We start from the raw sequence: 26,997 nt of genomic DNA, 5'->3' as shown, positions 1-26,997 counted from the left end.
CGATTTTTTTTTTTTATTTATTATATACACCTTTTAGATTTTTACGATTCGGCTACAAAAAAGAATATATTTTTATTATGACTATCGACTATGTTAATAAAATTGATGTTTGCAATTTTAGTATGGTACTTTTAAAACATCGAAAATTCGAATTTCGGGGTTTGGCAAAGCAAGTCTATAGTAGTAGGTTTTAGTAGCGTTTTTTTATTGTGTAGACACATTAAAAAAACGTTTGGTAAGCACAACAATAGCTTATTTGTGAATTTAATCAAACTTTAGTAGTATTATAAATTATAATCATATTTCAAAAGTTACAAAGCATGTCCTACCATGTATACGTATAACATGTTTTCATGATTTGAATTGAATTGATATAAGTTTATAAACAAGCCCACAAACCAGCATTAAATTAGCGTGGTGGGTTTATGCTCTAAACAATATCTATTAAGAGAGAGGATGACTGCAGGACATTATTGGGCTGGAGACGATGATGTAATAACATGGACACAATATTTAATTTTAATAAATCTTAATTTTCAAATACTACAAAATAATATATATCAAATGTATTTTTTAACAGTTTGCTTGCATTGAGGATATAAACTGGGACAATCTCCTTTCGCGTTGTGGGCTTCATCGTAATCCCTATATAAGTCACCATCCGATTTACGTCGTTTCGGGAGCCTGAAATATGGAGAGGGAAGTCTTAAATATTTGTATTAGAGTGTTTGGCATCTAATTAATTAATTAATGATTAATTGATGCCGGCGTAAAGGTGATTTTCCCCTGACTTTTTGCAAGGTAATTTTAACGACTTGGGCAAGTTTACAATGCTCGGAGAACCCTAAGGATCGTTGGGATCCTAAGGTCCACAACGAGGTGGACAGACGACATCAAACGATTCGCTGATAGCCACTGGAAACAAGCGGCCCAGGACAGTGGATTTTGGAACTCCCTACAAAAGACCTATGTCCAGCAGTGGACTTCAATTGGTTGAAGTGATGATGGGAAAGTTTAGCTCTTATGGAAAGTGTAAAGTATTTTTATTGCCATAATCGTATAAAGCCGTATTGGAAACCGTTGCAGGATGTGTTTCTTGCATGCCTTGCGAAGTTTTACCCTATTTAAAGGCGATGGATATAAATTTACCATCTTGTCCATTAATGTATAAATAAAATTGTCGATTCGCCAGGTTGTTCCTATGCTGTTCAAAACCTTTTACCTGTCAGAGAGAAAGCCTGGACCCCGCAAACTGTTAAAAAGGCTGACGGTGATGAAAATCATTATATCGACCCATTGCCGACCCACTACAGGGCACGGGTCTCCTCCCACAATGAGAAGGGGTTAAGGCAGTAGTCCAACATGCTGGCCCTGTGCGGATTACCTTTGAGAACATTACAAGATGTATTTTTTGAGATGTAAACAGTTAATTAGTTATTATATACGTGCAACATCATCATCAACATTAACCTTGTATTTCTTTATTTGGGAGATAGTCATGGTGAAATTTGTAAACCCAGTAACTTTATTATTGTTTTTATAGCCAAGGTATCATTTTATTTAATTCTATGATGTCTATTATTATAAGACAAAAATCTTCTATTAATGTATATTCTACTACTCACTAAACGGGGACAATGCATTTAAGTGATAGTTAATGTTGTAGAATATCTGGTTGTTTATATGTGTGTGCACATGTGATACATAATCAAACATAGATATAACCGCAGTAAACACATAACAAAAATAAATTTACCCAAACTTTATATTCCACACCGCAAAAACGGTTGTCAAAATCCTCCACATACAAGTATAAGCACAGTCCTTTATCAAGATAAAACATAACAAATAGCATAATAAAAGCAAATGGTTGCAAATAATAAAAAAGACTCACGTAAATGTGGCTCTAAAGATTTCCTCTAAAAACGTGCCTTGGTCTGCACTACCCTTCCCAGACTCGCATAGCAGGCGTAAGACGCATTCTCTACCCGTCCACCCTATTCTGAAAAATGCAAAAGATATCGTGGTTTTTTTAGGGTTCCGTAGCTGGAGGATAAGTATATTTAATCTAACTTGTCTTATGAAAAGATTGTAAACATATCTTTGCATTTTTTTTTGTGTAAAGTATGCTTTGATAAATTTTACTAAACTAATAAATTGAAAAAATCATTATTCTACAAGTAAAGTTGTGGAAGAAATATGTAATTCGCTAGTTGGTGGTGGCGCCATTTTAAATTTAAAATTTGTCATAGTGCATTACTAGTCACACACTACTTTTTTTACAAGTCAAACCATCTCATTTCACACCCATATTGAAGGAGTTGTAAGAAAATTAATTGAATAAAAAGGTTAGGTAACCTTGGTCGAGCTAGAAACACTCTTTTTTATGTGACAAAGCTTTTTGTTACATATATTATAAGTAATCAAGTTGATGTTAACATCGAATTTCAAGTTACATGTACACGCTCAAAATATTAGATTAGTTTTATACCAGAACTTCCCCACGCTGACTAATCTATGATATGATCTTTAATGATTTATTTTTTACTACATATAATCTACTACATAATATACTTGTCAATCTATAAAAAAACATTGCCTTTATCCTAATCAATTCTTGCAGCTTAACAATCTTGTAATTTTCCGCTGCTTCTCTTAATATGAAATAAATTTTGGATGACGTTAAATATTAGATGGTACGGAACCATCTAAGTACAAAATTTTACTCACACTTTATCAACTTTGGATACACTTAAAATCAATGCATAAGCTTAGTAAATATACGAAATAAAGAAATGGATATAAAAGGATGGGCAGAAATTCCTAAAACGTAATCCTTATTGAGTTTCATATTTTATTAGTAGGCATAATCGAATTTTATTTAAGAATCAAAAATTTCAATTAAGTTACAAAATAATATTTTATTTATTGCATATAATAATATTGATAGCATTGCAATTGGGCTAGTAGAGCGGCAAACGTTGTTATTAATATTATATTCATTTAAAAATTATTTATTTTCGATTTAATATTAATATGCTCAGGCTAGCAAATATTTTCAGAATAAATGATATTGAAGATGGTCCTATAGTAATATTTTTAAATATTATTATAGGACCATATTAGTAGTTTTCGGATATTGAAATCTTTCATCGATTCATAATTAACAAGCTTGACGATGAAAGTGACTATGAAAGTGTTTGACGATTTTACACCATAACTCCGACAAATACTATAGAGGTATATGTGTTTAATTTTGCCCAATTTTTGTGTAGATCTGATGAATGTGGTTGGAGATAGAGGACAGAACTTCTCAGCGGGCAACAGCAAACCCCCCATTTAAGGCTTAGCGATACTGAATACTTTAATTTTTATTAGAACTACAACTATATTTAATGCCACTTCAAAAAACCAAATCAAACGCAGACGAAGTCGCGGGCAACAGCTAGTAAACTTATAAAACAAGTAATAATTAAAACATGTTCTTTACTTTAAATTTTAAAAAAATACGTCAAATTCAAGTAATACAAAATTATTATCTCCGTTTTTGTTAAGATTTCGCTGTATTTTCTTAGCGGAAAATTCGTATTGTATAATCCTTCGCTTTGAAAGTTGTTTGTTGAGAAAGTTGACATAATACGAAGCTCACGGAAATATGAGTTTTAATCTAGAAAAGTCCTCAGAGTAGTAGTAAAGTGGAAAACATTATCGTAGATACAGAAAAGTATAACGCGATTTTGCGCGATTATTGATGATTCTTTAAACATTGAACTCACAAAACTAATCACTATCTCGTAGATTTGTACAGAGACGCACTTAGAAGCCTCATGGTAAACGAGTAGCTTAGTGTAAGTTTTAAACTAACTTCACTGTAAATAAATACATTTTTTTTTTTCAAGTTAGCCGTTCACTGCAGTCTGCAATCTCACCTGGGATATGATGATGTAGTCTAGATAATAACGGGCTAATTTAGTTGGGGTATGGCAGTTGAATTAAGTCCATAACCCTACTCGGTATCTACGCGACATCGTACCGGAATGCTAAATTGCTTAGTGGCACATCTTTTTCAATAAGGTGCTAACTAGCCACAATCGGAGTCTCCCATGAAAGCTCACCTGAGAAATTTCAGAAATTATAAATTCCCAAACCCCACCGGGGATCAAACCTGGGGCCTCCGACATAAATCCACAGCATCGAGTTGTCAAAAATTCCGTGAATCTATAATTATTTGGTATACTTACGCTTGTATAAACGTTTCCAGTTGCCCATAAAGGCTTTGTCTTCCTCGCCGATGGAAATTGACAGCATTTTCGTCAAGGTCATCAAAAACTCTCAAACTCTTCTGTTTAATATGCAATTCTTTAATTGTTGTAACGCTTAACTCGTCTAGGTCAGCCAAATGCTCATCTACACTTCGCTTTGCAAATGCTGGATTGACGATAATTTTCCTAAAACAAAAATCTATTATCTTGAACTGTTACTTGGATTAAAAGGTTAAATAAACTTGCAGTGCAATACACTAGACCACACAAAATAAGCAATTGATATCTTGGGTATGTCTCTAAAAAAAAACAATTGTATTAAGCGAAAACTTGTAGAAAAGTCCTATTAAAGTATAAATGATTACGTAAACGATAAAAAGCTTGGATGTGTACTATTGCTCTAACCAGGTTGCTTCCTAAATATTTTTAAATGACAATGTGAGATTGTGATAACAAAAAGAACACCCGGCTAGGCTTCTTCTTAGACCAGGGCGCGTCTGGAGCCCTCGTAGCTTTAGTTTTAAGTTCACAAATGTAGTTATCGCCATCACTACTATATACACATGTTGTATATAATCAACGCATCAATAGTGCTATCTATAATTCTATTTGTATAAAGAAATATTTGACTTTGACTTTGACTTTGGTTATTTCATCACGTAAGTTGGTTATTAACACGGGCCCAATTCTCTTTTTCATTCTAATCTCCAAACCGTCACAAGCAGAATGAGTAACAAACAAATTGACAATGGAAACATTTTGTGACAAAGGAAGTGTAATTTTCACACATTTGCGTCACATAATATACCCAAGACTTTCCTTAGTTACTCTAGGCCTAATAATCTTTGGAAACACTCCATCCCTTCAACTAATTCTATGCCAAAAATCAAGTTGATATGCTTAGTAAGAGCGTGATGGACAGACAAAAACACACAAACACACTCTAGGATTCTTAATAACAGTAAGGATTATTGTAAGAAAGCTATGTGTTGCAACGAATCTAGAGCAAAATACTAGGTCGATATAGGTGCCTTAAAAGAGACAAGGAGAATGCTCTAAAAATCTTCAACTTTTCATAATTCGTGCAATTAATTAAGACACCTTAGAAACTTCACTCAGTCGATTTTCAGTAATAGTAGATTGTGCTACAAGGACATACAACATTACATTTTATCCGAGATGGCCACCTGATTACAATCTGAGCCGAAGGCGAGGCATTTCATCCTCGACTTAAACATCAACCATATTTAAGTCGAGGATAAAATGGGTATTGTGAATACGACTGAATGATTTGAATGCGACAAGAATAATTTGAGTGCGACAAGTTTACTTGTCGCACTCAAATTTTAAAATGGGCAAACGGTTCTTTTTCAACCGCAACAGCGAGCGTCAAGATACTATCCACGCATTTGTAATACAAAATAGTATGTGCAACAAGTGCGACATCGATTACCCACTCAAGCGAGTGACCGCATTCGCTTCTCTCGTGCGTTCAACTTCGCTTTCGTGGGCAATTGACAACTTGTCGCACTAGTTGCACAATATACTATTATAGATCGATTAACTCCGCCATCCATTACTGAAGCGGTTTTGTTGGAGCTCGACTTTACATTCGGGGGGCCGAGTTTGAAGCCTAGAACGCACCTCCAATTTTCTAAGTTATGTGCGCTTTAAGTAATCAAAATATCACATGCTTCAACGGTGAAGGAAAACATCGTGAGGGAACCTGCATGCTTGAGAGTTATACATAATGTTCTCAAAGGTATGTGGAGTCCACCAATCCGCACTGGGCCAGCGTGGTTGACAACGGCCTTAACCCCTTCTCATCGTGGAAAGGGACCGGTGCTCTGTAGTGGACTATTTTTGGATTGATATCATGATTAACTCCGCCAAAATACGTACTTTCGATAAGGGACCTTAGAAAGTACATTTCCTTTCTCGTCCAAATAGTATAAGAGTTTAGACACTCCGTCCCTGTTCTGTGCGGTGTACGATAATTTGTCGTGTTTCTTGAGTTTAAGGAGCAATTCCGGGTCCGTGGGCAGCTCCCACGCCAGCGCAGCGGTGTTGCCAAACCACACGATGTCCCCCAACTGGAGGTAGCCTTGATTTTGGGCACAAAATACTGAAACAGAAGATTTTTTTATTTAACTTTTCTTGGAACCCTAAGATTTTTGTTATTAATGTTATCGTTTATGTATAACTGTCTCTGAAACTCGTCTATATTGAATTTAAATGGGACCATTTCGAAATTAACTCATTTCGAACAAAAAATAATTGCGATAATCAGTTCAGTAATGACAGAGGTTAGCCCGAATATACTTAGAAAAATAACATTACTCATGGCAATATCTTCTGATGCTGAATTATTTATAAATAATGCATTTAGTTATTTTCGTACAAAGAGAGACATCAGTTACTCAATTTGGTATATTTTTATACAGATTTTTCTTTAATCTCTCATCAATATCCTATCATAGTCCACTGCTGGACTAAAGTTCTCCTCCAAAAGAGGGTTTGCCCGTAATGACCACTTTATTATAATAATAATAATATACTACAGCAATACACACATCGCCATCTAGCCCCAAAGTAAGCGTTGCTTGTGTTATAGGTACTAAGAAGCCTGATGAATATTTTTATGAATTATATACATAAATACTTAGTATATACATATACATTTTCCAGTAGTGGGAATCGAACCCACGGCCTAGGGCTCAGAAAGCAGGGTCACTGCAAACTGCGCCAATCGGCCGGCTTTGGGTAGACGGGTTGGTGGTAGCAGTAGATGGCAGTTGGAACACAGAGGACGATGCTGCCCGTTTCACCATTACATTCCCATAGACACCTCGATCGACACCCGTGGGAAAAGAAGGGATGGGTAACAACTGTATTCTGATCTTCCGTCATCACACAATTCATACCTCAGTTAAGTTAATTTAATCTCACTATTGAAATATCTGCCTTAAATTTAAATAAATTATTATATTATTACCGCAAGAATAATGCAAGAAAGTCCATTTACATACCTAATTGAAAAGAGCTGCCATCAGGAAATATCAGGAATCTTTTACGTCTCGATAGAATTCTTGTAGAATATTTTTCCTCGTCGAGACTGTTTGTATTTGGTTCCGCAGCTAAAACGATTTCTAGTGAAACGAGTATAGCGATAGTAAGACTTCTTATCTCCATTCTTAGGTCAACTCTCCATCTATAATCAATAAGAAGGTAATCAAGTGTTTTCAGAAGTAGCAGAGTTCTTCCGGGGGAGTACTAATATCATGCTTATTTCTGCTGTTACTGTGTTCCGGTGTAAAGGGCGTGGTTGCCGGTATAATTAACGGTAAAAGTAAAAGGTACATGAAGCTTAACTTAATGTAAAAATAAACTTAATTTTTTTAGATTTAATTTTTTTTTTTTTACTTTTTTGAAATTTGTAATTGTAGTTTGATATTTATTTTATTTAATTAATTAATAAATTTTTTTTTTTTTTTTTGTATTATTTGCAATTTCAATTTGATTTAAGTTAGTATTGATTTAAGATCCGAGTCTGTACATATTTGCTTATCTTCACAGTATTTTTTGTATTTTTGTTTTAATTTTTGTCATTTTTGTTATATGGGTATTTGGCCTGAGTTAAAAGCATTTATTATTATTAGTATTAACACCTACGCCTCAGGTTAATGGACACAGGACGGTACTTTGTAGGACGGTTTCTGGAATGCCCTGTCAGTTGAAAAGTAAAGTAAACTGTACAAATTTTTTCACTAAAGTCATGGGTGCAGGTTGTCTTGAATGCGAAACTAAATAGTTAGAATAATTAGAGACCGTAATTATTCTAACTATTAGATTAGAATAGTTAGAGACCTAAATAACTAAACTTAGACGGTATCTCACATTCCGTTGATCGAAGTATAAAGGGAAAATGTCGGTGAAATGCACGTCCCAGGGTCAGTTCAAGCTGCATTTTTCCGTAGTGGAAATAACAATAACTTTAGCATTATTATAAGCTGGTATAATATATTTATTATACATAGCTTAGGTTAGGCTTCCTTTCTGGGGGACCGAGTCGGTCGCCGTCACGCATTTTCAGTTGCGTGCATAGAGGGTATGCACAGGGTATGCAGATGAAATGAAGAAAATCTCCAGTATGAGTTATAAATAATTAAAGGTAGGCTTTTTATAACTCTTACTACTTAAGTTTTTTGTAACTCGTGTTGGAGATTTTATATCATCTGCATACCCTCTGCATACCCTCTATGCACGCCACTGAAAATGCGTGACGGGGACCGACTCGGTCCCCCTGAAAAGAAGCCTAACCTAAGCTATGTATAATAAATATATAATTGGCATTTCTAACTCTTCGGAGCGAAACGCGTTTTTAAAATAAGCTATTTAAATTTCACTAGCTTTAAGCACATCGTGAGGAAACCTGCATGTCCTTTCTCAAAGGTGAATGAAGCCTACCAATTCGCACTTGGCCAGTTTTGTGGACTACGGCCTAAACCCTTCTCATTCTGAGAGAAGACCCTTGCGCTATAGTGGGACGGTAAAGAGTTTATAATGACTAATAAATGACAGAATTTATTATAACTCTCGTTTGCCTTGGTACAACGTTGATACAATTTGGTAAACAATAATCGATTGTAAGATGTTTCAGGATAAAAGGTCTTTACCTTTTCTAAGTGCTCTTGAAGCAAGGTAAACCGTCATTTCCCGCCTTTATTAATAACAGCTTTTAAATCGCTAACTAAAAATTGTGGTGCGTAGAAATATACTAATATAAAAAACTAAGCAAAAAGTTTACTTTACATTCATAAACTCATGTAGGTATTATATACTTAATACTTAAATATATTAAAAAGAAAGTGTGTGGGTATGTTCCGTATAGGCTCCGAAACGGTTGGACCGATTTCAATGAAACTTTCAGGGAATCTCCGGATTGACCTGGCAAGTAATCCTGTAAAGTTTGGTGACGATCGGAGTACTCCTATTTTTGAACTGTCAAACTGTCCAATACAGCTTTTATTTACTATGATGATATTCTATTGTTGGGTGTACATGGGTGTAGATAATGATCTTCACCCGCTCGAGAAGAGAATAGAAGAGAATGAATACGGAGAGAAATAAATGATTTTATATATTATAAGACTAAAATTAAAAATTTAACGATGTAAGTTTATTGTTTAAATGAAATAAAGCAAAATCTAGCCCGGCGAAGCGGGCTGGGTACGCTAGTACTAAATAAATATACCACGACAATACACACATCGTCCCAAAGTAAGCGAAGCTTGTGTTATGGGTACAAAGATGACTGATGAATATTTTTATGAATAAATAATAAACATAAATACTTATTATATACAAATTACAGACTAGACACTGTTCATCACACAAACATTTTCCTGATGTGGGAATCGAACCTACAGCCTTGGACTCAGAAATTAAGTCAAATAAATTAAGAATACTCAAAAGACTTATAAAAAAGATGAGTTTTATTAATATAAGTGTAATTCCTGTTAGTAGGTCACTTCGTTGCTATTGTTATTTCAACAAAATAGAAAGTAGAGCCTTTTCGTGTCCCGGGGCCCGGACAAAGGGCCCTCCATTAGTGGGAGGGTTTGGAAGACTAAGATATCACGGGTTTTTATCACACTTATATTAACTTCAATACTAACAACGCAATTGTAAACAACCCTGTAAAAAAAATCCTGGTCAAATTTTATAGCGTCTTTGTTTTAAGACTGAATTAAAAGTATTCAAACTGCAGTTTAATTTCTAAAATTGTTTTCGTTCTATTTATTGGGGCTAGGTCTGGTCAATCAACGGCTGATTGGCGCAGTGGGCAGCGACCCTGCTTTCTGAATCAAGGCTGTGGATTCGACTCCCACAACTCGAAAATGTTTGTGTTATGAACATGAATGTTTTTCAGTGTCTGTTTGTTCATTTGTATATCATAAGTATTAATGTATATAATATACATATTATAGACAATATCATAAATTATTCATCAGTCATCTTATTACCCATACCACAAGCTACGCTTACTTTGGGGCTAGATGCCAATGTCTATATTGTCGCAGTATATTTATTTCTCAATTACTAATAATAAAAAAAAATGTATTAAAATCGGTAAACAAAACTAAAACCTTCTGATCCGTAATCTCACTATCGTGTAATTCTCATGTAATGTACGCATCAAAAGTGCTACCTATGGGCCTACTTGAATAAAGATATTTTTGACTTTGACTTTGACAAGCATATTGACTGCTAAACCATACGAGGAAGTTTAGTTTATTAGCTTCGTTGAAATAACGAAGAAATTGTCTAGAATTTCACTTCAAAAATAATCTAGGAAATATTTACTCCAGTAATGGGGCAGCTTAGAACTCAACTACTAATGGACCGTCCTTTGTCCGGGACGAAGGCTTTACTCTTTTATTTCGTTAAAATAACAACCTCTACGCTGGAATGGGAAAATTAACAACAATTAATCCCATTTTCAACTAACACGGCTTGCTGACTTCTGCGGGGCCTTGAATCTTTATCACACTGAAATCGTATGACATTTTTAAATGCATTTCGCTTCTGGTTTTAGGCGGCTAAAAATGCTGTACGTACACCGTTATTATGACATAAGAATCTTAAGTACATAAGAACTAGAAAATAAAAGATTAGAAAGTCTTTATACCACATGCACATACAGTGGCGTGCATAGAGGGTATGCGCAGGGTATGCAGGTGATATAATATGAAGAAAAACTCCAGTACGAGCACGAGGGAGTACGAGGGATAGGCATTGTAAGAGTCATAAAAAGCCTACCCTCAAGTATTTATAGCTCATACTGGATATTTTCTTTTGTTTATATCATCTGCATACCCTGTGCATACCCTCTATGCACGCCAATGTGCACATAGAAAACTAGGTTAACGTAACAGACGATAATGCTAAATATATACGCAAAGGCGGCTTTATCGCTTGAAGCGATCTCCTCCAGATAACCTTTGGTTGAAGAAACATGTTACACGAAACTGGATAGATATGATAACAAAATAGATTTCAATACGTTAAATTTGGCATAATGAATGAAAAATTGCGGTAAAAATAAAAATAAAATTTAAACCTGTTTATCGTAGATAAAAAATACATGATTGTTTTATTCTCGATTGAATTATGCTTATCTTAATTATGGAAGATTTTTGTGCTCCAGAGGGTTGCACTAGCTTTTTAATAAATATTTAAAGAAAGGGGAAAAAAAAGAAATGTCTATAATGTTAATGGAACTTGTAGGAACTGGGTGAACGTCAGCCTTGCAGTTTTCATACGCACCCTTAATATAATAAGGTTTCAACTTGTTTTTAATTGCTTCAGGTTTTTATTTTTTATTTCTTCTTCATAAAAATAGGTAGTAGTAATAGGTAATTTTTCTTAAACACAAGGTAGGACGTACCCCAATACCCTCTTTCCATAAGCATTACTAAATAACGTACGGTTAACGGTTAAATTACGTACGTTAAAGTTCATAAGTCTAACATTCTTGTCTAATCTTTGGTTTTTTAGGCACTTTATTTCTCTATGAAATTATAATCTTCTACGAAGATATTCGAAAATCGAAAACAATAATTAAACTAAAGTTAAAAAAAAAAAAAAAAAATTACTCTGTATAAAAAAAAAGGATGTATAAATATTTTTAATTTAGTATTTTATTTTAAAAACGTGTTCTAAATAAAAATAGTATACGTGTAAAAATAACTTACCTGATTTGTCGAAAACGGCAATCTCATCAGCTCCTTTACCTTCAGTTCTATGGCAGAACTCCAATGCTTGATTCTAAAATTATAGTTGAAGAACATTAACTCAATCTATAAATATCAAATATTGTTAATTTTTCCACTCCTTTTGTAAAAAAACAACTCTAAAAGCTATTACAAATAAAATAAAATATTGTATTAGTAGGTGCAATACAAAAAAAGAAGATTATCCGTCTCAAAAATATGTGTTCTAATTCAAAATGTGGGATTATTAAATTCAAAAATTCTTAATTCATGTAGGCCTATAACAGTCACTTATGAAGCGTTCATGCATACATGTTAATTTATTGAATGGTATGGAGCTGAAAGTTGAAACCTGCGCTGAAACATTAAATGTACTTACATTTATAAATATGCGTCGATTAAAAACCCCTTTGCTAGAATTCGATTAAATAACAATTTCCCAATGCTAAAGTTTCGTTTACTTTTAACGTTAGCAAAAGAGACACAAAGTAAGCAGACACGTGTCCTGGAATCGTGTGCACTTATTTATCACCTATAAGCTATCCAAAGACAATATCGAAGCTCAGACAAACAGCAACTGATCCCGTTCTCTTATTGGCAAGTCGGAATATCAAGTTTCTAGAACAACAAGAATAGGCGCAAATTTGTTTACATACAATTAAGGCCTCCGATACCAGTTCAGTACAGTCGGGGCAAAAGTTGTATTAACCCTTTAATTTTTGTTTTGATGACCTCTCTGGCATAGTGACGTGTACTGTGGTATTTGTAATGGAAGGCCCCAGGTTAGACTCCCTCCAGGGGTAATAAAAAAGTTCGCAAAGATATATAGATAAATATATATGTTTTATTTATATATTTGTATAATTTAAAAGATTATTTATTGCACTACCTACCTCTTTTCTATGTTTTTTCCTTTTACGCTATTGGTTGCTTGGAAGAAATCGCTATGTAGCGATAAGGCCACCAAATTGTACTCTCTTGATATGTATTTATATCTCTGTAACTACTTTTTTTCTTTGGTGTACAATAAAAGTGTATTCACTCATTCAATCATTCATTCAAAGATAAAACCTGACCGACAAAATAAACAAAAAAATTTCAATTTTTTTTTCTTATTTAGAAGCAATATAATTTCAGAGGTACTTTAAATAGGTGTTTTTATGGAATTATTTTTTATACATCATCATCATCATCTAATGATGATATGATGTTGATATGATAATTCATATCAACACATTACTGGCCCACTAGAGGGCATAGGTCTTTCACTCAAAATGAGAAGGGGTTAAGGCCGAGAACTCTCAGGCATGCAGGTTTCCTTGCGATGTGTTCCTTCACCGTTGAAGGATGTGATATTTTAATTGCTTAAAACGCATGTAACTTACAATAGTTAGAGATTCGTGCTGGCTTTCAAACTTAGTCCCTCGAAAGTTAGACATATTTAAGTAGATGTCCCATTATAATGTAATAAATATATTAAACTAGGGCGACTAACAAAATCCTATTCAATAGTACCCATACAATACGTGTTTATAGTAAACGAATTCATTAATCATGATTGAGCGAAACATTGCCACTTCGTTAAAATAAAAAATTGGCGTATAATCCAAACTCCTCTCGTTATCGTGTACATTATTATAAGGCTTCAAAAGAACGATGCCCTTTATCTTTTGTTCATCATTTTTACAAACCATTAATCTTTTAGTATTTCCATTAACCTTTAAAAATCTACCGCTCGCTTTAATACAAATACTTAAGTTAAATTCAAGAATATAGGTAAGGCATGGTAGCAAAAATAAATAATATTAGTTACGTTTTAAATACTTTATGACCGTCTAACCGTGGGTATTCTTTACATTCCGGCCAAGTTTTAAGTAATTAAAATATCACTTGCTTCAGCGGTGAAGGAAAACTTCGTGAGATAACCTGCATGCCTGAGAGTTCTACATAATGTTCTCAAAGGTGTGGAGTCCACAAATCCGCACTGGGCCAGCGTGATGGACTACGGCCCTAACCTATTCTCATTGTGGAAGGAAACCCGTGCTCTGTGATAGGCCTGTAATGGTTTGATGTGATGATGATGAGTCGTGGTATATTTAGTTCTTAGAGGACTTTGCAAGGAGAAATCTCTTAATCAGACATAAATAAATATCTATTGTTCAATCCCCACACAAAAAAATTCATGAGCATCAGCTGTTTTAAATAAAAATAAAATCTTAAATTAAGAACTCGAATTGTGCGCGCGAATGTACTCGATAAAAAGAGAAAATACAGTGAGATTTTTTTTTAGCTTTCCTAAATACTAGGCTTAAGAGTTAATAATATGCTTAAACTACTTTTTATTGCATGTGATATTACTATGGATTTAATTAATTATATTATTGATATTGAATTTTAATTTTGATTTGGTTGATTTGATTTAATTTTTAATTTATTTATTGCACGCCTCGTAAGCGAAGCATTGAAGTGGGTATTACCGTCAGTATACGCAGAGTGATTCTCTAACATAAAATCTCACTTTTTTTATTCTTTATTGCTTTTATAAGTGAATATAAATAGACAAATGTTGAGAAGAAACACTATTTTTAACACTCATGATATTTTTAAATGTCATTTTACTTTTTAAACTAATTAAAAAATTGTTTAAAAAGTTCTGTCTTGGACGTCCTTGTGTTTGTTTGTGTCCCGTATCTTGTGGTCACGATAAAGAGCGAAATACTTCACGTATCGATTTGGTTTCTTTTTTTCGTGCGGATTGGTGAGACACACCTTTGAGAACAATATGTAGAACTCTCAGGCATGCAGATTTACTCACGATGTTTTCCTTCACCGCTGAAGTAAGTGATACTTTAGTTACTTAAAACGCACATAACTTTTTAAAATTAAGTTTTACGTGCGTGGTTCGAATCCCAGCAGTGGTAATTAAGGAATTTTTGACGTGACAACGTCTTATAATTCGATGGAGCCGGCTACACGCACGAAAAAACATGACGCATGCGGCGTTACCTCGCTCTGAGGCGTTCCATTCAAGGCTTGAAGTGCAAGCGAGAGCGCGGAACGAGCGACAAAGAGGCACAGTCAGCCTCCGCGTTCGACATCTGTCTCTCTCCTACTTGAGTGAGCGATGCCTCCGCGTGGACAGCCGCTATACAATAATACATTTAAATGTTTTCGGTAAGGATGAAGTGCAGTGAAAAGTAAATGTGGTGTTAATTGTTTATAGCAACGATAATATCTATCAAACAAATAAAATTAAAATTTTCTTTTGAAAAATGCAACCATTCCATCAGTATTTTCTTACGACGTTGTCACGTTCAAGTATCGTCAGTAAGCCGACTTTACAGACAACCAATTTTTTATTTCTGAATTTTCTCTGATCTGGTTTGGGAGACTCCGGTCGTGGCTAGTTTTTATTTTCCGTTACAAGCCGTATATAAAGTCTGTAAGCTGTTACAGACTGTAATCTCACGTAAGCGGTATGCGATGATGCAGTCTAAGATATTGGTTTGTACGCGACATCGTACCGGAACGCTAAACGGCGCGTATTTGTCGATACGGTGGTAACTACTCCCACCAGACTAGAGCAAATTATGAAACTATAATTTCCACAATTATCTCTGCTTTCACGTTTTAGTTTCACGCCAGCCATAATTAAAGTTTCCAAACCAGAAACTTCCATACCCCTAACAGGTTAGCCCGCCACCTACTTAGACTGCATCATTACTTACAGGTGTGACGAAACGGGCTAACTTGTAGTGGAATAGGAATACAAAAAACATAAACTGCGCCTTTATTACAGCAGTACAAATAAAACGTTTGCACGCAACTGTACTTCCGAAGAAGGTGAATAAAAAATAACGCTTCCAATATACTTTTATTAGTTCTAATTTAACTGTACAGGTACATCGACGTCTTCGCATGCGGGGTACATTGAAGCACAGTCGTCTCGAACTGAATGAGCTTTGTCGTAACCCCTGTGATCTTCTGATTGGAATTGCGTTCCTTTTGGCAATCTGTGAAGCATAATAATTGTATTATTAAATTTTTTGTCAGCCGATTGGTGCAGTGGCCAGTCACCCTGCTCTCTGGGTGCGAAGCCATGATTCCCACAACTAGAAAATGTTTGTGTGATTCGCATAAATTTTTTTATCTGTATATTTTAGGTATTTATGTATATTATTTATGGAATATTCATCAGTTATCTTACCAGGTATTCACAACACAAGCTACGCTTGAGCCGTGGGTTCGATTCCCACAACTGAAAAATGTTTGTCTGATCATGAAAGTGTTTCAGTGTCGGGGTGTTTATCTGTTTATTATCAGTATCTGTGTATATTATTCATAAAAAAATATTCATCAGTCGTCTTAGTACCCATAACACAAGCCACGCTTAATATAATTGCCGTACACCAAACAAGATATATATATCCCAGCTACCATCCTTACAAATAAGTATCAGGTACTATGAGTAAGTGACGAATAAGTCTTCTTTCTAAGCTTGTAGCGGAAAAGATAACATAATGTTACGAACACAAAGTTACAGGACTTGGTCCACAAAGCTATATCGCTATGCTATGCTATATAAAATATTCAACAGCCATCTTAGTATCCATAACACAAGCTACGCTTACTTTGGGGCTAGATGGCGATGTGTGTATTGTGGTAATATATGTATATCTCTATGGTTTTATCTAAAACAAGCTTCAAAGGCATGTCTGAAATTCAATTCATAGTTGGTACTAACGTAAAGACAACTCTGAGCATCTCCTGCAGGAATGTGCCTTGCCGCGTGGAAGCTTTCGCAGTCTCGCATAGTTTGCGAAGAACGCACTGCGGACCGTCGCCTCCTAGCCTGGAACAAGTGTTAGTACGGTGAAATGGCACGTAAAACGTATTCTCAACTTCCATACTAATATAATAAACGTATTTTTTGAATACAAACATGGATGGATGGTTAGCTATATTCGGCTCAATTAATGCCCTGAAGAGTTACTGACATAGCTCAACGAGTCGCGAAGCTAAAGTGGCAGTGGGTGGCAACATAGTTCGGAGGAGGGATGGACGTTGTGGCCCTAAGGTGATGGATTGGCAGCCCCGCACTGGTAGACGCAGCGTTGGTCCACCCCCGACGAGATGGCGCGTCGCAGGTAGTCGCTGGATTCAAGCGGCGTGGAATTTGGAACTCCCTACAAAAGACCTACGTCCAGCAGTGGACGTATATCGGTTGATATAATTCTGATGATGATGAATGCACTGAATTTGATGAAATAATCACATTTACTAACATAGCTTTCTGGAAGCGGTGACAGCCCAGTTGTTAGGACTTAGGATACTTTCAGGCAAATTTGACTTTTTTTTGCTATGTGCGTTTTAAGTAATAAAAATATCACTTGCTCCAACGGTAAAGGAAAACGTCGTGAAGAAATCTGCATGCCTGAGAGTTCTCCATAATGTTCTTAAAGGCCTGTCAAGTTCACCAATCCGCACTGAACCAGCAAGGTGGCAACGGTAAAGGAAAACGTCGTAAAGAAATCTGCATGCCTGAGAGTTCTCCATAATGTTCTTAAAGGCCTGTCAAGTTCACCAATCCGCACTGAACCAGCAAGGTGGCAACGGTAAAGGAAAACGTCGTAAAGAAATCTGCATGCCTGAGAGTTCTCCATAATGTTCTTAAAGGCCTGTCAAGTTCACCAATCCGCACTGAACCAGCAAGGTGGGCAGTACAGGCTTAACCTTTCTCATTGTGAGGAGACCCGTACCCTGTAGTGGGCCGGAAATGTGTTGATGTTTTGTTGATAGATTTCTTGTTGTGTCGGCAGGTCAGAATATAGTTTCCCTGACCGATTTGAACCACGGTAGTCAATCTACAGAGAGACTTTCCAACTACGCGGGAGATGTTAAATGGCACATATGTGTGCGCAAACACGGATGCATTCTTTATTTCTTCACTCTCTTACGTCCGCTGAGACAACAGTTCTTACACAACTGGAGAGAGATCAGGCGCACGACGCAATTTCCAAACTCCGGGCTGGTACTAACTTATTGATAGAAAAAAACCAATACATGGGTCCGATCGGAACCCAGGGCCTCATGGTTTTCAGTCGTCGTACGAGGTGACTAAGGGAATAATATTTCGGAGAGCGGGCAGCATAGTCCTCTGTGCTATTAACATCTACTGCGATCAGCAAACTCCCATTTAACCAGCGTATTGATTATTTTTATAATTTTTTTATTTTACTCCAAATTAGCCCTTGACTGCAATCTCACCTGGTGGTGAGTGATGGTGGTGGCGGGCTAAACTGTTAAGGAGTATGGTAGTTATACCTCTAATAAGTTTCTACGTGTCATCACGACGGGCAACGTAATTGCTTAGCGGCACGTCTTTGTCAGTAGGATGGTAACTAGCCACGGCCAAAGCCTCCCACCAGACAGACCATAAAGAAGTAAGATTATGGGCATGCCCTGCCGTTGTGAGAGGATTTTAGTCCAGCACTTATAAGCTATTTACGATAGCTATTATCTTGGAGATTATTTTCAAAACGCTTTATAGGTAGATCATTTTCACGCCAGCCATAACTAAAGTTTGCATAAAAGGCGAACTGGTAAATTAATTTATCAATTATTTTGAAATATATATTTTGTTTAATTGCTACAATCTTTAATGAATTAATTAAATACACTGATGGTAATTTTACGTTCGCTATCTTAATCGTACCTACATTTCTGATGAATTAATTAAAGCCCAAATTTTAAGATTGTATTTCAAAGGTAAAGATGTTGTACCGGATATTATAAGGGGGAGAACGGAATTTTTACTTTAAAACTCAAGCAATAAGTAATAGACGGCGCAATTCAAAATGTCACCCACCACCTCGATGAGGAAAAGAAGCATGGGTTGCCTACACCAATCAGCACCATCCATGATGCCCCACTACTGTGGGTGTTGTTTCAAACAAATTACATCTCATGGATTGGAAATGAAAACGTGTAAAGCAATTTCAGAAAAAAATAAAGGATTGGAAAAGGGCATATTGAAATTTGCAGGTGAGACATGATTTTTTTTTGGTTATTATGAGTGAGTTAAGTGGTGATAATTCAGCCTTTAGGGCTTCGGCTTTCCTTCCGGGGGGCCGAGGTTGATCCCCTGCACGCACGGTTAACTTTTTGGAGCTACGTGCGTTTTAATTTTAATAATTGCTTTCACTGTGAAGGAAACCAAGAAAACCTACATGTCTGAGAGTTCTCTTTTATTTACGTTAAAAGGCGAGCGAAGTCGGGGTGGACCCTTTCTGACAGAAAACCTATCACGGAACAAGAGAAAAGTAACAGTACCTATAGGTTAGGGTGTACACAAAAAAAATGTAAGGAAAGGAAATACGAAAAGTAACCATAAAAAACACTAGATTTTAAAACTATCTATAACCAATAAATATACATACATATATAATAAGAAAAAAATAATTTTATGTAAATTATATAAAGTATACTTTCTTTCAAACAAACTCTTTTTAATTTATAATATTAAAAATTGGACAGAAGCAGGCGTTACTTTGTAGAATTCTATGATATATTATGAAATTTAAGCTTAATTTACTACACTCTGTGAAAAGGAATAGAATCTATATGGTGTAAATTATAATTTCTTGAAACGTTATACTTCATACCATACAGATCTTCGGCACGTTTCGCTCCGAATCCCCAAGAGATGTTGACTATACATTCTTAAAAATTATTCATTGTAAAGTCAAATCGTGCATACCCACATTGTACCCAGATTGCTGTAGATCTGTTTGGTGTGAAGTCTAAGGATTGAAGAAATTATAAATTACGCCATACAGATACTGCTGCTTTTCGCGGAGTATAGCAAATAAAATTTAATTTTCATAATTTATAATATTAGTTAGGATAGTATACACAAGAAGAGAGAAAGCTGTTTTGAAAAACCCAATTTAAAAACTTACGCCGTAATAAATGGCGCTAGCTTTTCATATAAATCGACTCTGCTGTGCCGATGGAACTCTATGCTGTCGCGGTCGAAGTTATTTTTCTTCAGATATTCTCGCTGCAGCTGCCTTTTGTGCATCTGCAGTCTATCTATCTTTATCTTTAATTTTTCTTTGAAACTCGTTTTATCACTGACGCTCCGTTTGGCGAACGCCGGGTTTATTATAGTGCGTCTGAAAATGAATAATATAGTATATAATAATATAATTTATTCTAGTGTTACTAATGCGATATTTCGGATGAAGGTTCGTTACTCAATCAAACAAAATGGATAAAATTTAGCTTATGTAGATTATTTATTCCTGAAAATGTACTGCATGCGTGGGATAGATTTGTTTTGTTTTTCACAAAACAAAAGATTGGCATAGATCGATCGTTTTGAGGGTTCTGTATCCATAGGGTATATTATTAGAAGTTTGGCTTGACGGACCGTTTGTCTGCCTGCCTGTCTGCCTGTATGTCAGTCTGTATGGCTGTGTGCTGTCTGTCTGAAACCCCGCATCTCATGAACTGTGATAGTTAGACAGTCGAAATTTTCCCAGATGATGTATTTCTTTTGCTATAACAACAATATTTAAAAAAAACGATATATATTTAGGGGACTCCTATACAACAAACGTGGTTTGGTCTTTTTTGTTCAATATTAAATAAATAAATATACTACGACAATACACACATCGTCATCTAGCCCCAATGTAAGCGGATCTTGTGTTATGGGTACTAAAATGACTGATGAATATTTTTATAAATAATATATGTAAATACTTGTAATATACATATAAACACCCGGTCACTGAAATACATTCATGTTAATCACACAAACATTTTCCAGTTGTGGGAATCGAACCCGCGGCCTTGGACTCAGAAAGCAGGGTCGCTGCCCGTTGCGCCAATCGGTTGTCGATTGATAATGGCAACAGGTAGACACTTTAATATTCAAAAAATATTGAGTTATGTTATTCAGTAAATAAATTAAAATAAATATTTAAGGGGGCTCCCATAAAACAAACGTTTGCATAGATAATGCCACGGAACCCTTGGTATGCGAGTCCAACTCGCACTTGGCCGTTTTTTAGCAAAGTAGTTCAGGACTCAGAGCATAACATTAACTTACACATCAAAATTTCGACGCAAATAAAGTCGCGTGCAAACAGAAACAAGATATATAATATAAATATATTACGACAATACACATATATCCATTAAGCCCCAAAGTAAGCGTAGCTTGTAGGTAATAAAAAAAGTAACCAAAAAATTACTACTTTTTTTATTTTTTATTTATTCATTTATTTAACCGAAAAATACAAAAGTGTCATATTGAAAGGGTGTAAAACATAAACTCTTAAGAGTTTTACCGTTACACACTGCGCCATCAACAATCACTGGTCGTATATATAACTACATGCTAAATTCTAAAATTATATTTAGGTACTAAGATAATTGATGAATAATTTAACTACATATTACATATCATTTAACATTACTTTATACTACATACACACGAATTCGTTGATTCACTGGAGGTAGTATTTATTTAGAGCGATTCACAGTATCGGTTCGTATCAGTAATGTGGATAGGAAACGTTTCATGCGAGTTGATTGGATGTCATATCGGATATGTTATAAGGATGATATATAAGGATTTAACCGTTCACTGCGTCTCGCTGTTTTATGGAATAATGGTGACAGATTAACTACATTGTAAAAAATAAAGTTATATTTTGTTTCTAGAATAGAATAGAATTTTTTTATTGCAACACAACACAATAGGAAAAACACAAGGAAAACAGTAATAGTATTTAGTGTTAGGGTGCAAAGGCGGCCTTATCACTAAAAGTGATCTTTTAAAGGCAACCTGAGCGTGCGAAGCCGACGAAAAAGTGGAAAGTGGGTGGTACATAAAGGATGTTACAAAATATAAAATAAACTTACATGAACATACACATATTACATCTTAACTACAAAAATACCGATATAAATTTATATATACTATAATAGATATTCATGCTATTATAAACTTACATAATACTCAATTAAATAGATAAGCAATAATTTTTTAAGCGATGTTTAAACAGGTGAATAAATTAGGAATGACGTATTTCCCTAGATTACAATTATATTATACTAGCGTACCCAGTCCGCTTCGCCAGGATAGGTTTAGCTTTATTTTATTTTATTTAAACATTAAACTTACATCATTAAATTTTTAATTTAAGTCTCATAATATATTAAATCATTTATTTCTCTCCGTATTCATTCTCTTCTATTCTCTTCTCGAGCGGCGAAGATCATTATCTACACCCATGTACACCCAACAATAGAATATCATCATAGTAAATAAAAGCTGTAAAATTCAAAAATAGAAATGGTCCGATCGTCACCAAACTTTACAGGATTACTCGTCAGGTCAATCCGGAGATTCCCTGAAAGTTTCATTGAAATCGGTCCAGCCGTTTCGGAGCCTATACGGAACATACCCACACTTTACCCTACTTTCTCTTTTATATATATAGGAGATAGATAGATTAAAATAGTTCTAGATTAGTTATTGTTCATATTTTTAGTATCTTGACGACCTCCTTCTTGTTGTGGCCTTATAAACGGTGGTTCCGGGTTTGATTCCCGGCAGGGTCAATATTGTAACTACCCCAGCCGGAAAATCAGCTTGCAGTGAATTAAAAATTGGAACAAAATTTAAATAATAATAATAATATAATAATAAAATTTTATTTCAGGCATAGCCCGTATAGTGTGCACTTAACAGTTTTTAAAAATAACATAAAATGAAGCACAAATTAAATTAACAATAATAATAATAATAATAATAATAATTAAAATTAATAAAATACTAATAATTAAACACGAAACAAATATTAAAATAAATAAATATAATGTTAGAATAATTATAATGTTAAAAACCAATGGATTCAATGTTATGGGCGATGAAGTAACGTCAGCTATAATTTCTTGGTGTATATAATACATAAAAACTATTCGGACTATTAATTGGACTACTTAGGGATTTTAATATTTAAGGACTACACATGAACAGTTCTTATTTAGAGCTACACTTTTATTAAAAAATTCAAAATTCATTTTTAACAAGTAGGCCTAATATACTTTTGAAACTGTGTTTTTAGTGACTCTACCACCGGTCGGGAATGCAGATTCTAACGAGAAACTTAGCACTTGGTCTTTTCCTTGAGTGTAAATGTTCTTATTAAACACTACAGTCGATATTTTTCACAAGTTTACAATATATAAATAGCTTTAAGAACAAACTTACCTCTTATAAGGCACTTTAGCAATCAGCTTTCCCTTATCATCCACGTAGTACACATTACTCTCATCTACTCTTCTTTTAGCGGTTTTCTCATACTCTTTCAGCATAAGAAGAAGTTTCGGATCCGTCGGAAGATTCCACGCCAGCGCCGCTGTATTGCCATACAGGAAAATATCACCTATTGGTATGAGAGCTGAGGTTTGGACGCAGAACACTGTAAGCAATAAAATCCTCACATGAACCCACTACAGAGCACGGGTCTCCTCCCACAATGAGAAGGGGTTAAGGCCAAATTCCACCACGCTGGCCTAGTGCGGATTGGTGGATTCCACATTCTATTTTCCCAAGTACCTACAATATGAGTACCTTTAAATCAAGAGTGAACAGGCATCTTTTAGACTAGCACGGCCTTAGGCACTCACCATCAGATGTGATTGAAGTTAAGCGCTCGTGTTTATAACATTAAAAGGATATAGAACTCTCAGGCATTCAGGTTTCCTTACCATGTTTATGTTTTGGAGAAATAATATAATATAATTTTTACCGAAATTATTGATTAGTTCAAGACGTTCAGGACTTCAATTAGGGAAAATATAACGACTTATAGCTCCGATAAATGATCACTAACTATAAGGTCTCATAAAAAGGCTCAGAGTCACTTAGCGGGTGATGGACACAGATACATTCGCAGTGTCTCCACGTGACCAAATCAGGAATGAGGAGATCCGAGAGACCAGAGTTATTGCTTGACAAGTGGTTAAGCTGAGATGGCAATGGAAGTGGCACATAGGTCTAAAATTTGATGGACATTAGGGTCTGATGGGTGGTGAGCTTAAACTCTTCATCCTCCTGTCTTATGATAAATTAGCTCTGTGCCGGAAAATGAGAAATTAATAGTCTGTTTATGAATACTAGCTTTCCTGTGCTACTTCGTCTGCACCAAATCGGTTATTGCCGGAAAACACGAATAAAATGACATTTTTTGAAAATGAATCCAAACTAGATCGATTTACCGCCCCCTGTATACTAAATTTCCAATTATATATATACAAGAATTGCTCGATTAAAGATATAAGATATATAATTGGAATCTCTGAATCCGCTTCAACGATTTTCATGAAGTTTAGTATACAGGGGGTTTCGGGGGCGAAAGATCGATCTATTTTGGATTTATTTTAAAAAAATGTCATTTTATTTGTGTTTTCCGGCAATAACCGATTTGGTGCAGACGAAGTTGCACGGGCAAGCTAGTATTATATATATGCAACAATTTCTCGTTTAAAGATATAAGATACCTAATGAATAAAAAAGAAAAAGACTACTTTCATTATTTATCATTTTATTTAAAGAATTTTAAGCTACACAGCCAACCAAGTTATCGTAAAGTGGAAGTTCCGTAATTCAATACAAATGGGATAGCGGAGTCCTTTATGGAGGACCATGGACTTAAATTGAATCAATTCTTATTCTTTTATTCCTATAGGTAGGTACACCCTTTTAACATTTTCCTTTTTCAACGTAACGTGGTTAAAAGGCAGGCAGTAATAATTGCGTTTTGCTACAAATCTCGTTGATCCATCGCAGTATAATTTGTTCAGAAAAAAGTGAAGTTTTTAAATACTGTTATTTATTTTTACTAATCTAAATGCGAATTTTGGTGTCTAACTTCAAAAACTCAGAACTTTCTTACGAACTTGCAACCCCTTTTATCCCTAAATTTTAGTCTAGTTTTAAAAGAAACCCATTTTTAACTAAGACTCAAAAAGGACGTGGTTTTATAAGTGTGTGGTATATGTGTGTGTGTTTGTCTGCTGTGGCATTATAGCTCTTAAACGGATGGAGCGGTTTTGATTATGGTTTTTTTTTATGTTTGTTGAAAACCAGTCCAAGATGGCTGCCGCTACAAAATGGCAGATAATAAGTACCTACCTACCGCTATAAGTACCTACTCCTCTTGAGTCTTGCGCGAACTCCAATTTCTCTTGTTAACCTATTTTTTGTCATGCCACTTTTTGTCAGTTATCTTCATATACAGAATTTACCTTTACTTATGCTTTACTAAGAGAATAATAAGCATTCAAGCAATTCGAAGAATCAGAAAATGTAAAGTGTAACAGGCATGTGAAGGTGTGTGGTACCGTAGTTCTTGACCGGTAGGACTGGTATCTCTCTGTGCAAACAACGACTTAGCAACACAAATTTACCAAGAAACTCGCACAGACTACTAAAAGATAGAAAGAACTTTTGATAGCAGTTATAATTTTCATGATACACAAACACACATACACGCATACGCGCACAGAATATCCCAACAGTAAATATGTAAGCTAAATTTACTGTGATATCACTATGTTTATAAAAAGCGGGACTTTTTATTTTTTTGCTACATTTGCAAGAAGCTCCTATTACCTTCCTTCATATCGTTAAGGAGCAAGGTAGGTATAACGCGATAATGTTATTTTCTCTGTTCAAGTATTCTTATAAAATAGGGCTTATACGGATCGGCTTTATATTGGAACGGCTGTCTATATTTTTCATTTGGTCTGAAGAGTACATACCTAATTGAAGAGAACTGCCTTCCGGAAACACTAAGAACCTTTTACTCCTAGAAAGCGTCCGTTTACGTGCCTCGTTCACTGAACCATTCGTTGAAGTTTCATTGTACACTTCAAAACTGTTTAAATTCTTAGTAGTTTCACTCCACAAAAGTGCAACTAAACCACAGAAAAATATAAGACAACATACTTTTAACACAACCTTAGAAACCATATTAGAAAAATATTTAATCATCTGTGTCATCGACAAAAGAGGTACTAATTCAAAAGTCAATTTAAATAAAAACTATGCAGTTCAAAAATCGAACATAGTTTCCACATGACAAACATAAAATGGACTAAATACGTTCAACACAACTTGTTGGAGACGCAAATATGAATAAATGAAAGAGCAATTAACATGTTTTGTGACACCTTGTATAACAGTTATTTCTTGTTAGAAATGGTTTTGAAAAAACAAAAAAGACAATCAAATTTCTATGCGACAAAAGAGCGTGATCAACGAATTAGGGGCGCGTGTTGAATTCAAAGCGTTGCCAACATAACGCTTTAAATTCAGTTTAAAAACGAAATCAGTTATTTTTCTTTCAGAGTTTATATTGTATGTATATCTACAATATGGTTATAATTGAATTGTAAGGAATATTAAGATAGCTTTGTGATCAGGTGGGAACAATCATAAATAATTATGATAAGACTTTTGTTAAATAACATTTACTTTATTGCTTTATTATATGTGATTTTTGTGATCGCCAAATATATCTCCAGTTTAATATTACTTTACACTCCAAGTAGTTTTATGTAGAGAAATTTGTAAAATGTATCGTTCACTAAGTTTATCTTATGATTAATAAATAAATCAATACCTTATAGTAAACATTTAATCATACAAAGATATGGCGATTTCACGCAAATAATAGCAAGAAAAAAAAACAATTTTGTTTTTCTGCCATTACGGCAACACATCCTTAAAATATCTTTATTATTTATCCATAACATAAGCAAATGCATCAAAATGTAAACAAAACATACTTATAACATTTTAGTTTGTCACACATTTTTTTCACTGTACCTTTTAATAAATTACTCAAACAAGTCTTATTTCCCAAAGTAAAACT

The 26,997-nt window shown here is 34.8% G+C and overlaps 1 protein-coding gene across 1 annotated transcript; it reads right to left on the bottom strand.

Annotated features, from left to right (window-relative positions):
* Window positions 1–560: 560 nt before the first annotated feature.
* Window positions 561–26,093, bottom strand: LOC120632901. The gene is made up of 9 exons (XM_039902938.1): window positions 25,883–26,093; window positions 23,328–23,538; window positions 19,999–20,214; window positions 16,782–16,889; window positions 15,956–16,050; window positions 6,165–6,387; window positions 4,242–4,448; window positions 1,895–2,002; window positions 561–684 (listed from the first exon to the last, which is right to left on the bottom strand). The coding sequence occupies exons 1-9, from the start codon at window positions 26,091–26,093 to the stop codon at window positions 561–563; spliced, it is 1,503 nt and encodes a 500-aa protein (XP_039758872.1).
* Between the last annotated feature and the right edge of the window lie 904 nt (window positions 26,094–26,997).

The sequence above is a fragment of the Pararge aegeria genome, chromosome 20 (assembly GCF_905163445.1).
Source record: "Pararge aegeria chromosome 20, ilParAegt1.1, whole genome shotgun sequence".
In the NCBI taxonomy this organism is placed as follows: Eukaryota; Metazoa; Arthropoda; class Insecta; order Lepidoptera; family Nymphalidae; genus Pararge; species Pararge aegeria.
Note: the sequence above shows the minus strand (reverse complement) of the source record. Positions and strands in the feature narration are given on the sequence as shown.